Source organism: Camelus ferus, chromosome 14, assembly GCF_009834535.1.
Source record: "Camelus ferus isolate YT-003-E chromosome 14, BCGSAC_Cfer_1.0, whole genome shotgun sequence".
Taxonomy (NCBI): domain Eukaryota; kingdom Metazoa; phylum Chordata; class Mammalia; order Artiodactyla; family Camelidae; genus Camelus; species Camelus ferus.
In genome coordinates this window covers 22,332,868-22,348,257 of record NC_045709.1, presented here as the reverse complement: position 1 = coordinate 22,348,257, position 15,390 = coordinate 22,332,868, and the positions used below count along the sequence as shown (strand labels likewise).

The following is a 15,390-nucleotide window of genomic DNA, read 5'->3' as shown; positions in this document are numbered from 1 at the left end:
ATTTTGTTTTCTTTTTTTGTTCTTCCTGTAGTTCCTTGACGTGTAAAGTTAGGTTACTTGAGCTCTTTTTTTCTTAAATGTAGGTGTTTGTGGTTATAAACTCCCCTCTTAAAACTGCTTTTGCACCATCCCGTATGTTTTGATATGTTGTGCTTACAGTTTTGTTTCAATATTTTTAAAAATTTCCTTTTGGTTTCTTTGACTCATTGGTTTTTCAGGAGTATGTTGTTTAATTTCCACGTATTTGTGAATTTCCCAGGCTTCCTCCTGTTGTTGGTTTCTAGTTTCATGGCATTTTGGTCAGAAAAGATACCTGGTATGACTTCAGTCTTCTTAAATTTGCTAAGATTTGTTTTGTAACCTATCATGTGGCCAGTGCTGGAGAACGTCACACGTGCACTTGAGAAGAACACATTATTTTGCCGCAGTTCAAAGGAATGTTCTCTATGTATCTGTTAGGTTCATCTGATATAAAATATAGTTCAAGTCCACCGTTTTCCTGTTGATTTTCTGTCGGAACGATCGTTCTGTTGGTGAGAGTGGAGTACTGAATTCCCTCATTATCATATGGTTGTCTGTTTCTTCCTTCAGATGTGTTAGTATGCGCTTACCACACTGAGGTGCTCTGATGGTGGGGACGTGTATTTATGAGAGTTATATTTTCTTGATGACTGACTGCTTTATCATTATGTAGTAACCTTGTCTCTTGTTACCATTTTTGGCTTAAAGTTTCTTTTGTGTGGTTAAGCATAGCTACCCCCTGTTCTCCCGTTTTCCACTTGCATGGAGTATCTTTTCTCATCCCTTCACACTGAGCCTTTGTGTCCTTAAAGCTGAAGTGAGTCTTTCACAGCAGCATATTGTTGGGTCTTGTGTTTTTTTTTTATCCTCCAGACACTCCATGTCTTTTGATTGGAGCATTCAGTCCACTTACATTTAGAGTGGTTATTGATCAGCGGGGACTTTTTTAATTCTATCTTATTGTTTTTCTGGCTCATTTTTAGTTTCCTTTTGTTCTTTAATTACTGATTTCCTTTGTAATTTGATGGCTTTCTGTAGTAGTCGTGTGCTTTGATTCCATTCTCCTTATCTTTTGTGAGTCTGCTGTAGGTTCATGCTTTGTGATTACCCTGAGGTTTACATAAAACATGTTATAGATATAACTGTCTATTTTACACAGAAAACAATCTGACTTAGATCACAGAAAGTTCACCCTTTTACTCCTTACGTTTTTGATGTCACAATTTACATCTCTTTATATTGTGCATCAACAAATTATTGTAGCTAAGGCTGTTTTTAATACTTCTGTCTTTTAACCTTTATACTAGAGTTCAGTGGTTAACGGCACATTACAATATAAAGGGCTTCCTGAATCTGACTGTATGCTTGTCTTTACCAGTATTTTGTATATTTTCCTATGTTTCTGTTACTAATTAGCCTTGTTTCCTTTCAGCTTGAAGAATTCCTTTCAGGTTTAGTTGTGTAAGGCGGAGTCAGTGGTGATGACTCCCTTCAGCTTTCGTTTATAAGGGAAGTCTTTATCTCACCTTCATTTCTGAAGGACAACTTTGCTGGGTAACGTATTCTTAGTTGGCAGTTTCTTTCAGCACTTTGAACACATCATCCTAGTCTCTCCTGTCTGTAAGGTCTCTGTTGAGAAGTCCACTAAAAACTTTATGGGATTCCCTTGTATGAGAGACATCTTTTCTCTTGTTCCTTTAAAAATTCTTTATCTTGGTATCTTGGGGGAAAAAAAAAACTGTTTTGGACTGAAATTTTAAAGCGACCTGCCAGCTTCAGGGGCTTGGGAGTCCGATCTCTCCTCAGGTTTGGGATGTTCTCAGCCACTCTGTCTTTAAACAAACTGTCTCCCCCTTGCTCCCTCTCTCCTCTCCTCAGGGACTCCAGTGATGCACGCATCACTTCTCTTGATGGTGTCCCATTAAGTCTGTAGGATTTCTTCATTTGATTTCATTCTTTGTACTTTTCGGTCCTCTGACTGGATAATTTCGATTGATCTGTCTTCCAGCTGATTCCTTCTTCTGCTTGGGCAAGCCTCCTGAAGCTCTCTACTGAGGTCTTCAGTTACGGGGCGGGGGCGCGTGATGAAGTAGAGAGGCTGCCTGCTCTTCCTGTGCGCTTGGTCTCAGGTTTTTATTAAGTGGACTCCAGGGCTCTCTGGAGCGGTTTTTGTTCATGGGTAGCTCTCTAATTGTTGGTCTTCGTTGGCGGACCACGACTGGGGTCTCCTAGGTCACCATTTTGGTGACTGCACTCTCAAAATTCCAGTCTTGATTCCTGAGATTTGCAGTAAGTTTTGAAATCCAAAATGGGAGTCCTCCCACCTCTTTCTTCTTTTTCAAGATTGTTTTGGCTACTCTGGGTCCCTTGCATTTCTGTTAAGAATTTTATAATCAGCTTGTCATTTCTACAAAAAAGGCAGCTGAGATTTCATCAGTGATTTATTGAATCTGCAGGTCAATCGGGCGGGGGGGGGGGCTATAACCACCTTAACCAAGAAGTCTTCCAGTCCATGAACACAGGACATACTTCCATTTATTTAGGTCTTCTTTTACTTCTTTCAGTGGTATTTTATGGTTTTACATTATATAAGTATTAAACTGTTTTGTTAAATTTATGCCTAAGTATTTTATTCTTTTTGGTGCTATTATAAAGTGAACTGTTTTCCTAATTTAGGGGTTGTTTATTGCTAGAGTGCAGACATATAACTGACTTTTGTTTTTGATCTTATATCCTGTAACCTTGCTGAATCTGTTTATTAACTCTAAATTTTTGTGGATTCCTTAGGATTTTCAATGTACAAGGTCACGTCATTCACAATAAGAGATATTTTTACTTCTTCCTTTCCAGTCTGCATGCCTTTTATTTCTTTTTCTTGCCTAATTGCTCTGGATAAAACCTATAATACAATATTAAGTGGTGATGGCAGACAGTGTTTAGAGAAGAGTCAGTCAGTCCTCAAATCCTGACAGTTTTACCTCAGTGTATTTCTTATATTTTTTCTCTTACATACGTGCTTACCATCCATGCCCAGGTTTAGAACCTCATCATTTCTTGCCTGGCTCGTAAGACCTTTAGGACAGGTTCTATGTGCATTTATTTTTGTAACCAAAAAAAAGTTGCCTTCATTAAACACAATCAAAGAAAGAAGCAGCATCAGCTCTGGTGATAAACATGCAATTGTAAACGTCAAAAACCAAAACTAAAACCAACCACACCAGAAACAGCAGGAAGAGGAGGGAGTAAAAACACGAAGGCGGTCTCCCAGCACAACAGTGCGCAGAAGCACAACCGAAGCCCGTGGAGGAGAGGCGGAGGAACCGGCTGGAGGGGCCTGGGCTCTGCCACGCGGCGCGCCTGCCGCTCCCAGCAGCCCTCCTGCATGAAGCAGCCGAAACGCTGGATACAAACACATTTTTAAAAAAGACTCTGTGAAAACACTACTGAGATAGGAGAGAATAATACATTATCAAAATGACCAGGTAGATTATTTTTACAAATAAAAACTGATTATTTTTAAGAGTATGGTAAGTTCACTACGTTTTTATATTTTTCACCTATTACTTGCATAGATCCTTCTCTCCCCGCCCTCAGTCTCTGTCCCCTCTCTCCAACGCCTGCTCCAGAGTGAAACACGAACTTTTCCCCTCAGCTTCCATCTGCTCATGTCACTACTCTGATCACAAACTTAAGACCTCTGAGGTCCCCTACTCCCTCCAGGATCACATAAAAGCCTCTGCGCAGATGTAACAGGAAGCATGCATCTGATTTTCCAGATCCTGACCTGACTTTCCACCACGAACAGCCGCCCCCACCTCCCGATTTCCCACCACCACCGACAGCCCACACCAAGCTCTCCCTACCATCAGGTAAGCGCAGGCTGCTGCCTTCTGCACCCACCTCCATCACGTGTCCCTCTCTCTCCTCCCACACGGGCTGGGGCGGAATCTGAGTTACAAGTGACCACGCCCAGATAAAATGCCACTTCTCACTCCCCAGGGCAGCCGTGAACAGAGCATCCCAGACTGCGTTACGTCATCTTCTACGCACGCACGTGCCCATCCTTCCTGAAAGATGGTGTCTGCCAACTGAACTGACACACGTGGCACGGGAGGAGAAATGGCGGTGCTGCGATTACGCGGGAGTGGTTTTCTTTCTGAATTGTTTAGTTGTAAAGCATCTCCACCTGAAAAGGGTTTACAGCTGACTTGGAAAAGAAAGGTGGAATAAGCAAAATAATGGGGCGACAGAAGCTCACATGGTGGTTTTTAGCCGTGGTGCCGTTTTCTACTAGTGGTTTGTGACGTCAGTGCAGTAGGTTGTGACAAGCACTTAAAAAACAAAACAGAAAACACGAGCACACCGCACACGCTGAGGGGAGCGTCTAGTCTCCGCACTGTTGCTTCAGTTTTACACACACTCACACCCCTAAAGGCACATAAACAAATTTCTGTAAAAAGACCATAACATAATGCATTTTGTGCTATGGGTTTGGTCAAAATCCTTGGAAGTCAGTGAGTTAACAGTTCAAGGACACAGACCAGAAAATCAGCGCTATGGTAAATAAAGAGAGACACCAAGGACATAAGGACAAATGAAGAAGCTCGAGATGGTGATGAGCTGTGCTGGGCCCCGCCCGACGGGGAAGCAGAGGTGGGGGTCTCCCTGCAGCCGCCCACACTCAGCGCTTCAGTGGTTTAGCTAAAGCTTTGGTGACTTTCCTGTCACTCAGGAGTCCTGGTCACGAGCAAATGCCGGACGTGAAAGTCGTTCAGATGACCCTGGACGGCACCAGTGTCGTTGCCCGGACCGGACAGGGTACCAGGGTCACAGTGGGTATTATCCCTGAGGAAGCGGGGTAAGGATACGTGAAGACAACGTTTGCAACTTACGGCTAAACTATTTCAAATAAGAGGTCATGAAAATCGTCAGGGTGGGAGCGCTCTGTGGCCTCCTGGGACCAGCGGCCGCAGCTGTCCACCACAGCGAGGGTGCCTGCCCCTCCCTGACGCCGGGGGCGGCCAGCCGGCCGGCTCGCATCTCAGAGGCGCCCAGGCAGTCGCTCTACTTCAGGCCTGTGCCGGACAGTGTTAGCCCAAGTCTTTTTATGTACTTCTTTATTCCCTTTTATTTAAATTCCACACAAGACGGGTTCATATTGTAGAGGACGTCCTCAGCTTTAAGAGGGGAAACGAGTTAGAAATCGTGTTACGAGACACATGTCAGCTGTCATCTGACTTACAGAGCCCCCCACACTGCCCGCTTCCACTTAAAGGCCTGAGCAGAGTAAGAAGGGCTGTGTAGCCCGTGCTCTCGCTTAGGTGGGAAAAAGTTACTGCTGAAACTGTATAAATCACTTCAATTATTGTTTGATTTTTAGCTTTTAAGTGTCTGAGTTTTTCTAAATATCCTGAGAAAGTCTGGTTCACTTTTCACTCTCCATAAATCAGCAAGTATTTCAAAGCTTCCCTGAGACCTTGAGAAATACACACATGTGGACAGTGACTGCATCGTCACTCAGTCAGGGATCTGAAGACAGTGTGTGTGAAGAGAGCCACAGAGGGGCGCCCGCGTTCCTGCTAACCACGTGTGAACGACTCCAAGAGAAAATGCCCTCAGACACGAATAAGCTGCTCATGGAAAGCTGCCACAGGGCCACGAACCTGCTGTAACGGTGCTCAGGAAAGCGGCTGTGGGCGCATTTTTCCAGGGACTCGGGCCTGGAGAACGGCTGCCCTCCCGGAGCAGGGATCAGCCTCGCACACAGAGGTGCCCACCTGCTCTAATCGGTCCCTTTGCTGCGCCTGCTCTAACCCACCCTACGTGCAGGGGACGAAGGCATCTTTCCCACACACTGTTTTTATCACTTAAAGCCCCTCTTCTGATAATCATGTGCGACACTGACCACAGTAACGGACAAGAACACCTCACATCTGGTCTGTGCTCACCGTGCCGGGCGCCGGGCTAAGTGCTTCCGAGGCGCACTCTTTCATTCCGTCCTCACAGCCGCCTGAGGGTCTGAGTCCAGGGCCCTGCACCACATCGTGCCAGCAGCATCCACCACGTGGAGGCCACCTCCCCCTGGGGAGGGGGCCCTCTGTCTCTCATGCTGGTAACCCCTACCTTGAACTCCAGCTTCGACAGCCTGTCCACACCTGACTTCCTCCCTCTGGCCTTCACAATATGAGTGCACGGCTCTTCATCCTGGAATGGGCTCTCCAACACACGTACTGTCTTTCTTTCCGATCACAGATCAAGCCAGAAATACTCCACTGAAACCGTGGACAAAACGAGGATGCGTAACTTCTCCATCATCGTTTATCATGATTGTGAGAGTTTGAGCCCCTGAACCAGTCAAGGACCTGAGGGACACAGACACACTGAAAAGGGGCAGCACAAAGTGAGAACACCGAACTGTCTATGTACCGATGGTAACCAGACAGAAATGGTGGGGAGGGGGTGACAGACCCACTCACAACAGCCCCCCAAAATCATAAAACAGGAATACGTTTAGCAAGATGTCTAAGGTGCGTGTCAGAGGAACACGGCACAGGAAGACGATGCAACAGAGCAGGGGCATCCCTGCTCCAAACAAAAAAACAACCGACCGTCAAAAAAACTCCACTAATGGCTGTCCAGCCCGGGCAGGAGGCCTGAAGTGAGTAGACACAGGTCTTCCATGTGAAACTCAGCCTCTCACAAAGGAGGCCTTTCCAAATCAGCAGGGAAAGTGGATTTTTCAAAAACCAATTAGAAAAAGTAAAAGCCAGTTAAGATTCCATAATGCTTTTGTTTGATGTTTACAACAGTAAATAGTTTGAACTCAATAAATATTACTGGTCACTGTGTGCTGATCAATGCATGCTACCCATTCAACTGTTTTACAGATTACCAATTTCTTTTATATGTTTTAAAAGTATTTATTTATTACAAGTTGATTGTTTAAAATATGCAAACAACCTCATCAGCCACCTAACAGCTGTCCATCTTAGACCTTCTGACTACTTGTTGTATCTGCTGGATATTTAGTTTGTATAGTTTTATTTGCTTCTATGTGTATGTTTTTGTGAAGCATTCACAGGGATTAAGTTAAAATAAAACCGAGAGACATCTTGAAAAAAAAATCTCATACCTTACACTGTGATAAACTTAAATCATCAAAGATGTAAAAGTTAAAAATAAAACCATAAAAGTACTAGAAGAAAATATGGACAGAAGTGTAAATACTCTCAGGCCAGCAAGCTCTTTTCAAGCGTGACAGGAAACAGCAAGAACAGCCTGACGGATTTAACTCAAAGCCACCACCACCATCCAGCAAACGAACAAAAACACAACATTCTGAAGGTTAGAAATTATACAAGTTGAAAGATAAATAACAAGATGGGGGATTTATTACAAAATGGATGAAAGATTAACATCCCTACAAAAATAAAAAGATGAACATGAGAAAATGACAAAAAATAATTTACCCCCTCGCCCCCATAAAGATGGAAACATACCACAAGGAAGACGTTGATCTTACTAGTAATAAAATAATTACAAGCAAAAATAAGTTACTGTATTTGTGGTCTATCAGGCTGGCAGAAATTAAAGTCAGATCAGGATTGTCAAGGGAAAGCGATCTGATTTAACTCTGCGGCGCGCTCTGGGAATCCACTGCCAGGGCCCCACCCTCAGGGGTGTGTTTCACGGACAGAGCATCGGGTGCACACGGGTGCACACGTCCACGGGGCTGCCTGCAGTCCTCCCAGGGTCTGAAGAGCGGGTTCAGAACCTCGAACCTGAGTGGGGCTGGGAGATCAGGCCTGGGGGGCAGGTCTCGGGGCAAGAGGACGGACAGCACACAGGGAACCCCTGCGGAAGGGGGGCCGCAGCCCCCTGCGGGCCGGCTCAGCACACTGTCTGCCCTGCGTGTGGCTGCCTCAGACAGAGAGACCCTCGGGAAACATTAGAGACAAAAGACAGTGGGGACCTAAGTTCTCAGCTTCCACACAGAACTGCGGGCATCCTGCCTCTGCACTGCCCGGAGTGTCAGGAACGAACACGCACACGCACACGCACACATGGGAGAACCACCCCCCACCCTGCAAACAGCGTGGAAACCCCGCAGCTCCCGCCCCTCTCGGCCGGCCCCCACGGGCTGCCCCCCAGCTCCAGCAGCGCCGTCTGCCCCGCGCTACCAGGGCCACACAACACTCTGGGATCCCACCTTCTGTCCTCTTCTCCCCACTGCTTTCTGAAATTCCGCTGTCAGCAAAGCACCTGTACTGTCATCTGTCTCTGACCACCCCCTTCACTGTTTGTTCTAACAGAAACCGGGGTCTCAGCTGAGAATCCTACCTCCACAGGTCCCCGGCCATCCCACAGGGCTGTCCCCTCCTCTGGCGCCGGCGCGGCTGGGGTCCCTCCTTCCCGAAGACCCTCAGTGCTGCTCTGTCTCCACTCCCACCGAGGCTGCCCTCTCCCGCACCCCCTCCGGCCCGTCCCCTTCGCTCTCCGGCATCAGTCTCTTCAGTCTTCAAAGAGCCCTCCCTCCGGCCTGTGTGTGTTATTTCTCACACACAAACTACAATGAGGGAGCGGCCCGTGCTCCCCGGCTCCAAGCACCTCCTGTTTTCTCCTGACACCCACGCACTGTCCTTTGCTCCCTCGGCTCCAAAGACTGTTCTCCCCTAGGTCACCAACGACACAGGAGTGCAGGTCCCATGACAGCTTCCGCGTGAGGCACAAGCAGGTGAAGCGCGGTGTTTCCCGGAGGGGGAGGCGCATCAGCTGAGAGGTCAGTCCCCTCTGTGGTCCTGGGAGTGATTGGGGGCGGGGACGGGCCAGAGGGGGAGGGAGACTGCACCTGCAGCCCTTCTGCGCTCACCGCTTCAGGCCCGGCTCGCACGCAGTCAAGTGCGAAGCCCACATCGCTCAGCTGACGCGCGTCAGCTCCCCACAGGGCTGGTCGCCCGGGTCCCACACACGAGGTGACAACCGCTGGAACGAGGCCTCAGGGCCCCGACACCCGGCACCGAGCTCCACGCGTCCTGCCCACAATCACGGCGCACCGGATCGTGACTCACCCAGGAGTCGCCAGGGCGGAAGCCTCTGGGGAAATGTAAACAGCCTCAAATCTCAAAGACACACCTATATTTGTTTAAAATGCAACGTTTACCTGGTGAAGAACGAATAGCCTGGGTTTTTATTTCATTATCTCTAGCCTATGTGAAATTGCAGACAGAAAAAGGAGGGGAAAAAAGGGCGCTGCACTCGTCATGAAAACCAGGGCAAAAATGACAGTCAGTGACGTGGCTCCAAGGGCTTTGCTATAAAAACAGCCGGGCGGTCATGTAATTTCCTCAGTTTTAAATCAGTGAAATCTCGGGCTGCAGCTGTCCCACAAACTGAAACCACATAAATTTTTAGAAAATGAGTCAATCATGAGATTAAAGTTTCAATTTATAACACTTCTGTGTTTGAGTTACAAAGTCATAAATAAATCCAGCATGACAGAGAAGGTAAATGTTTTCTCAGTTGTTTACGCAGCCCAAGAGGAAAGGAATTTAACATGCAATTAACCACTTAGGTTCTTCTGGATATGCACCATATGGTCTCGGTATTGGGGATAAAGACAAAAATAAATATTGTTTTGTTTAATTGAACATTTGCTTAGCAACAACAGATCCTCCAAACGGTGCCACCTGGGCATGCCTTTGCCTCCCAGGAGAGTGTTTTCATTTGTACAAGAGCCAGGGCACAAGAATAGGAGGAAACAGAGCTCCCCCAGGGGAACAACCTCCAGAGGAGAAATGGGGATTTTTACCAAATAACCTAAGCCGCATTCTCTGGAGAGAGAATGCTGCACTTCTAACCACTCTGGGGTCCAGCTGTACTGTTTAGCAGACAGTATTTTTTATACACGGAAAAAAGAGACCTTTGTGCCATTCTGTGAACCAACATCCAAGCAAGTGGGAGGCAGGGACAACCTAGGTCGAGAGCAGGCCTCGCATGTCCAGATCGAGACCCCCGTGAGGTCCCACTTCCTCTCACCAGGCTTGCTTTAAAAATAACTAATTGGAAAGAATCTGATCTCCTTTTAATCTGGAGGGTGGAAGTCACTCAACAGTCAGTACTTCCTATCTTGGAGTTTTATCAGTGAACCTAAAATTACAGTTTTTAAAATAAAATCGTCAAGCCCTCCTGCCACCGAAAGTCAGTAAGCCAAGACGCAATCTTACATGAACAACCGTCACGGGCTGTGGCATCGCCCGTGAAAAGCTCTGAAATATGCATTTAAAACTAAAGATATAAAAACGTAATTCTTAATCTGCTTGAAGGCACAAATGCCAGGTATCTACCTGGATTTCTACCCACACTCGCATATATATTTTGAAGAAAGGAGTTCTTCAAAATGGACTGTTAAGTGAACAGGACAGAAAATAAACTCCAGCAGCAATAAACCAGGTCTTAACAGCCAAACATTGTGCGCAGCAACATCGTCTCATGGCAGGTGGCGGTGTCAGCGGCCTTCTCTGGAGACCACCGAGGAGCTGAAGTGAAGCCCGGCACAGGAGTGCTCCCCCCCACCCGCCGCCCGTCCCCGCGGCCAGGTCTGCCGGAAGGCTGGTCGGGGCGGGCACACAGGGCCAACAGCCCGGCTCGCCACTGGCTGCCTCCACCTCCCAACCGGTGAGTCAGAGGTCACTCTCCTCCGCGCACACAGTTGTGACAAGGCAGCATCAGCTGAAGAGTCTGTTCCAAGACTCGAGCAATTTCAGGCTGGGGAGCCCGCAAATGACATGTAAGCCATATGCTAAAGGCTTATTTATTATTCTGTTATCCGGGAACTCAGAACTCACAGCCACAGAGAGGTTCTACAAACAACGTTCCAAGCTGCCATACAGTCAGTGTAACCCCAAAATAGCAGCAGAGGGCAAAGCACTACACTGCTGTAGCAGGAGAAACAAAAAAAGTTGTTCCAGCTCGAAGCTCTTCCCCACCCACACTGGCTGACAGTGGGTGCCCGTGGCTCCAGCACCCCTCCCGGCTGTCCCCGGGATGTCCCCTCATCCCACCCAGCACGCTCTCCCGCTCGGTGCCGTCCCTGCCCAGAGCGCACAGCATCCTCTCTCCATGGGCGAGTGACGCCCCTGCCCCGTGCTCCGGCCCCGTGGGTCCAGTCACTCACAGGAGCCTGCGCATTCCATCATCACCTCAAACTGAACCCTCCTTTGCACCCCTTGCCCCATGAAGCAGCCACGCCTCCTGCATTCGTGTCTCACCAAGTGCACCCCTCCCGCACGGACAGCCCCTCAAGCCACAGGTGCCGCGCCCACTGATGCTCTGTGGCCGCCCCTCCCAGCTTATCGGACCCCTTTACTGCCTTCTGGTCATGCTCTAACTACATGGAGTTAAGTCACATGGATTTTAGTGCCAAGCAAAGAAGAACGTAAAATGAGTGCAGCACCTCGCAAGCACAAGAGCCCGTGAATCAGGCATCGCTCTGTCAACTGGGGGACGCTCCTAGAATCGAGGCACTGCTATCATGAGTGAGCACACCGATGAACAGGGAGGCCGCTCTGATCGTTACAGAGCTTCCCTCACACAGATGACCCACACACAGAGCAGCACCCAGCAGCGGGACGACACACACAGTCAGAGTGGGCAGCGTGACCAGCAGTCCACGCCCCAGACGACGACGCGTCTGAGACAATGGGAACTGCCGGGGTGGGGGGGTCATGAGGAAGACAAAACTCCAGCTCTTCACTTGTCTGAGACGTGCCAGCCCCTCCCGCACACGCGTGACGGTCAGGGCCCCAAGGCCCAGCGGGCGGTTCTATCTGCTGATTAACTGGCGCTCTGTGCCCAGCACGGGCCGGAGCCCAGCACCACCACAAGTCAGACCATGCTTACTGGGCGCGCTGCGGCCTGCAGCGCACTTCCAAATCAGCTCCCCTCCCAGCGGACGGCCAGGCTGGAAAGAGATGAAGGCTGACCTTTTGGTGGCCACCACGCCTCCAGGAGAAGGTGAACCTGGAGAGGAACAGAGCTGAGAAACGGGGGGACGATGTCAGGCCCTCTCCCCAGCAGCCACCTGCAGCCATGCTGAGGCATCTCCATCCTGACCTGAGGTCCCGAAGGACGGAGACGCACTGTCGCCCTGTGGGAACCCCACCACAGTCTCCCCGGTCTCTGGGCCGTGAAAACACTCGACCTTGGGGCTGGGTCTGAATCCCAGCACCGTCGCTGATTGCCCCCCTGGCCACCAGCGAGACACACCATGGGGACCAGCCTCAACATGGGCCCCCAAAATGGGAAGCCATCCAGTTACAGGGCTGTTGTGAGAGAGATTTTCCAGCAAAGCCACTTGCTAGAGTCTGGCATCTAGTACTCAGCAAAGGGTCACAATGCACCAGCTCTCTGTCCAACAGGGCACTGGACACAGGGAGATGCCACACACGTCAAAACCCCTGAGCCAGCGAGGTCCTCACTCAGTGCTGACTGCCTCTGCAGTGGGGATGGTCTCAGGTCGCTATTCTTCTCTTTACAGAAGAATAACGCACAAAGAATGACGCCAATGGCCTTGTTTACACCCCCGCCCCCCACCGCTGGCAGGAGGGAAATAAGCACACGTGGACGGATGGCTGGGGGCGGTGAAGCACCAGGCACCCAGAGCATCTGCCCCACAGTCGCAGGAAGCCTCACGGGAGGGAGAGGACTTCAGGGTCACAACTGGACAGATTCAATGGCACACGCAGGGTCGGAACGCCAGGCTCACCGTGTTCGGGACGTACGGCAGGCCATAGAACTTCTCCTGGGTGTCCCTGAGGATGTCCGTGGTCGACCTCCTCAGGGGATGCTGCCCATGGTAGACCTGGTCCAGAGCGGCATAGAACACCTAGACGGATGACAGTACCTGCTGAGTCTGGTACCACTCACAGACATCACACGTGCACCAGGAGAAGAGTGTCACAGCGAGACACATTCACACACATGTGTACACAGTTTGAGATGTATTTTGTATCACATTTAAGACCATGTTAGTGATGAAAAGGAAAGCTCTCAAACTTTTCACGATTAAGGTTATTAAAGAATTTTGAACTTCCTCTATAAGGTACTCTTTATATACAGTATAGTGAGTTAAATTTGTGACCACAGAAACTACATGTATATGTATGTATCTGGATATATATATATATATATATATATATAGCTGGAAGTACAAAAAAATAAAGTCATAACTGGTGACCCCCTGGATCTGGTGAATTCTGTTTGGCTTCTTCCTGGAATCCTGATACACATCAAATGAGAAGTGACGTGGTCCAGTCCTAGCTTTGTGACCAAGGGGGCCGGGGGAGGCAGGGGCAGCAGCCCGGTGTCGGGGGAGCAGGGCTGTACAGGTGTCAGGTCTCGGGCCAGGCCAGAGTCAGATCCCCAGAGCTGGGGGCAGGCACCCGGCAGCGGCCACCGTGCAGGCAACCCTGGCTTTGGGAGGTGACCAGGAGAGAAGTGGACAGAGGCCATGGGAACATAATAAAGCACTAGAAAGAGTCTGAACATGAAATCTGCTGCTTAAAGTCCTACAACCTAACTTTTGCAGAGACAACCTCAAGTAAAGATAAAGCGCTTTGTCACTGCAACAGCTGGCTTGAATACTAATGCTGTCTGACTTTCACCTGAAGCGGGAAAAGTAGAAAATGTTTTACGGGAAAACTTCTGTCGTGTGGTTATGTTTCTGATATGTATCTTTCTGATTCAAAGATGGAATCTGTAGAGAATGTGCAGCTGTTGACTTGAGAGAAGTGAGGATTAGTCTGGATAAAAGAAAAAATTTAAATGACCTCTAACTTCTGGCTTCAACTAGATATGGAATTATGGTTCCAAATTATAAAGTCAAGTTTAAACCTTTCCGAGAAAAATACCAGCATTTCCTAAATATAAACACTGCTTTCTCTAACTGGTAATCTGAACACGTACAGAACACATCTGTGTCCGTATGAGACTCCCCAGGAACGACACACAAGGGCGATGCAGGAGCCCGAAGTACCCGCCCACATCCTGCCTGCATTCCAAATGAATAAATTATTAGGAACTGAAATTTTTAAATTCTAACCTCAACTAGGGTGGGGTTTTTTTCGCCCCAAACTATAAACAAATCAGAATTCAGGTACTTCGTTCCTTCAGTTATGCCTTTCACAAGTGAAAGACATAAACCTAGAATGACCTTCTAAAAAAATTATCAAAACAGCAAAATAAGTTAAATGTGCATCTATTTCTTGCTGATTTGCTGATGAACCAAACAATTCTAAGCTTGAGCCTAGCTCCCCCCACCAACTCCCCAGGGGTCATGCCTGCCTGGGATCAGGAAACTTAGGGCCACAGAAGAACAGGGGCTGTTTTTAAAATAATGCACAGCAAAAAAAAAAAAAAAAAAAAAAATACCCACAATTTTTAAAACACTGTTTATAGCCACTTAGAAATCTGAAACAATTCATTCTGTGCCCACCTGTCTGTACCCCCTGCACAGAGGACCACAGTGTGAAGGGACAGCACCCAGCAGCTCCTGCGGGAACTGCCTAGTCCCCCCCCTCCCTCCACCTTTCAGCCTCTCTTCGCCCCCCTTCCCTCCCTTCTCCTTATTTTTTGGAGGGTGGGAGGACTGGAAGGCCGGTTTTCCGTCTTAATAGAAAATCACTGGAGTAACTGACACGACACAGGCCCCTGCAAAGTGGGACAGCTTCCACTGCAGACAGCGGCAAATCGAGACACTTCTGCCAAGTAACGTGAACCTTCTCAAATAATTCAGAAATCCTTTTTCGGGGGGAGGGTCTAGCTCAGTGGTAGAGTGCATGCCTAGCATGCACAGGGTCCTGGGTTCAGTCCCCAGTGCCTCCACTAAAAATAATAAATAAACTTGATTACCTCCCCCACCAAAAAATAAAAAAAAGAAATCCTTTTTCAATTGTGTGAGACAGAGACACTGAAGAAAGTAAACTCATGGTTTTGTCTAAACCATGCATTTTTTTCCACTGAAACGTGTATTTCAAGGTACACAAAAACCAGAGCTCATTCATTACTTTCTAGAGGCTGAACTTTATAAAACTCTGAAGTGATTAAACAGTGGCTACACTTTTGAATGAGCAACTGGGTCGTTACAAAGCGACCAGTGCCTGAGGCGAAGGATGGGTGTCTGGGCTGTGTCCGTATCACTCTCTGGGCCTGGTGGCGAGGCAGAATTCCACAAATGGACTCAGAAATGACAAATAACCTAGACATCCGGCACCATGTGGCCCCGTCATCCAGACAGTTTACAAAATGTTCCTAGTCTTTATCTGGAAACCTGGAAATTGGCTTTTGAAAGTGACAGAAAACTAATGATGATTG

At 48.3% G+C, this 15,390-nt stretch overlaps 1 protein-coding gene and 1 long non-coding RNA gene across 5 annotated transcripts in view; one reads left to right on the top strand and one right to left on the bottom strand.

Moving 5' to 3' along the window:
- Positions 1-15,390, bottom strand: part of MIPEP (mitochondrial intermediate peptidase) — an 87,039-nt gene that overhangs the window by 24,496 nt on the left and 47,153 nt on the right. For all 4 annotated transcript variants that reach the window (XM_032496441.1, XM_032496442.1, XM_032496443.1 and 1 more), the window contains one exon: positions 12,785-12,904. In XM_032496441.1, the coding sequence (XP_032352332.1) occupies positions 12,785-12,904 (120 nt within the window). The remainder of the gene's footprint in view (positions 1-12,784; positions 12,905-15,390) is intronic.
- LOC116668602 lies at positions 420-14,843 on the top strand. Its single transcript, XR_004325807.1, has 3 exons — positions 420-788; positions 1,479-1,480; positions 14,833-14,843. It is a non-coding gene; the product is annotated as an uncharacterized LOC116668602 (long non-coding RNA).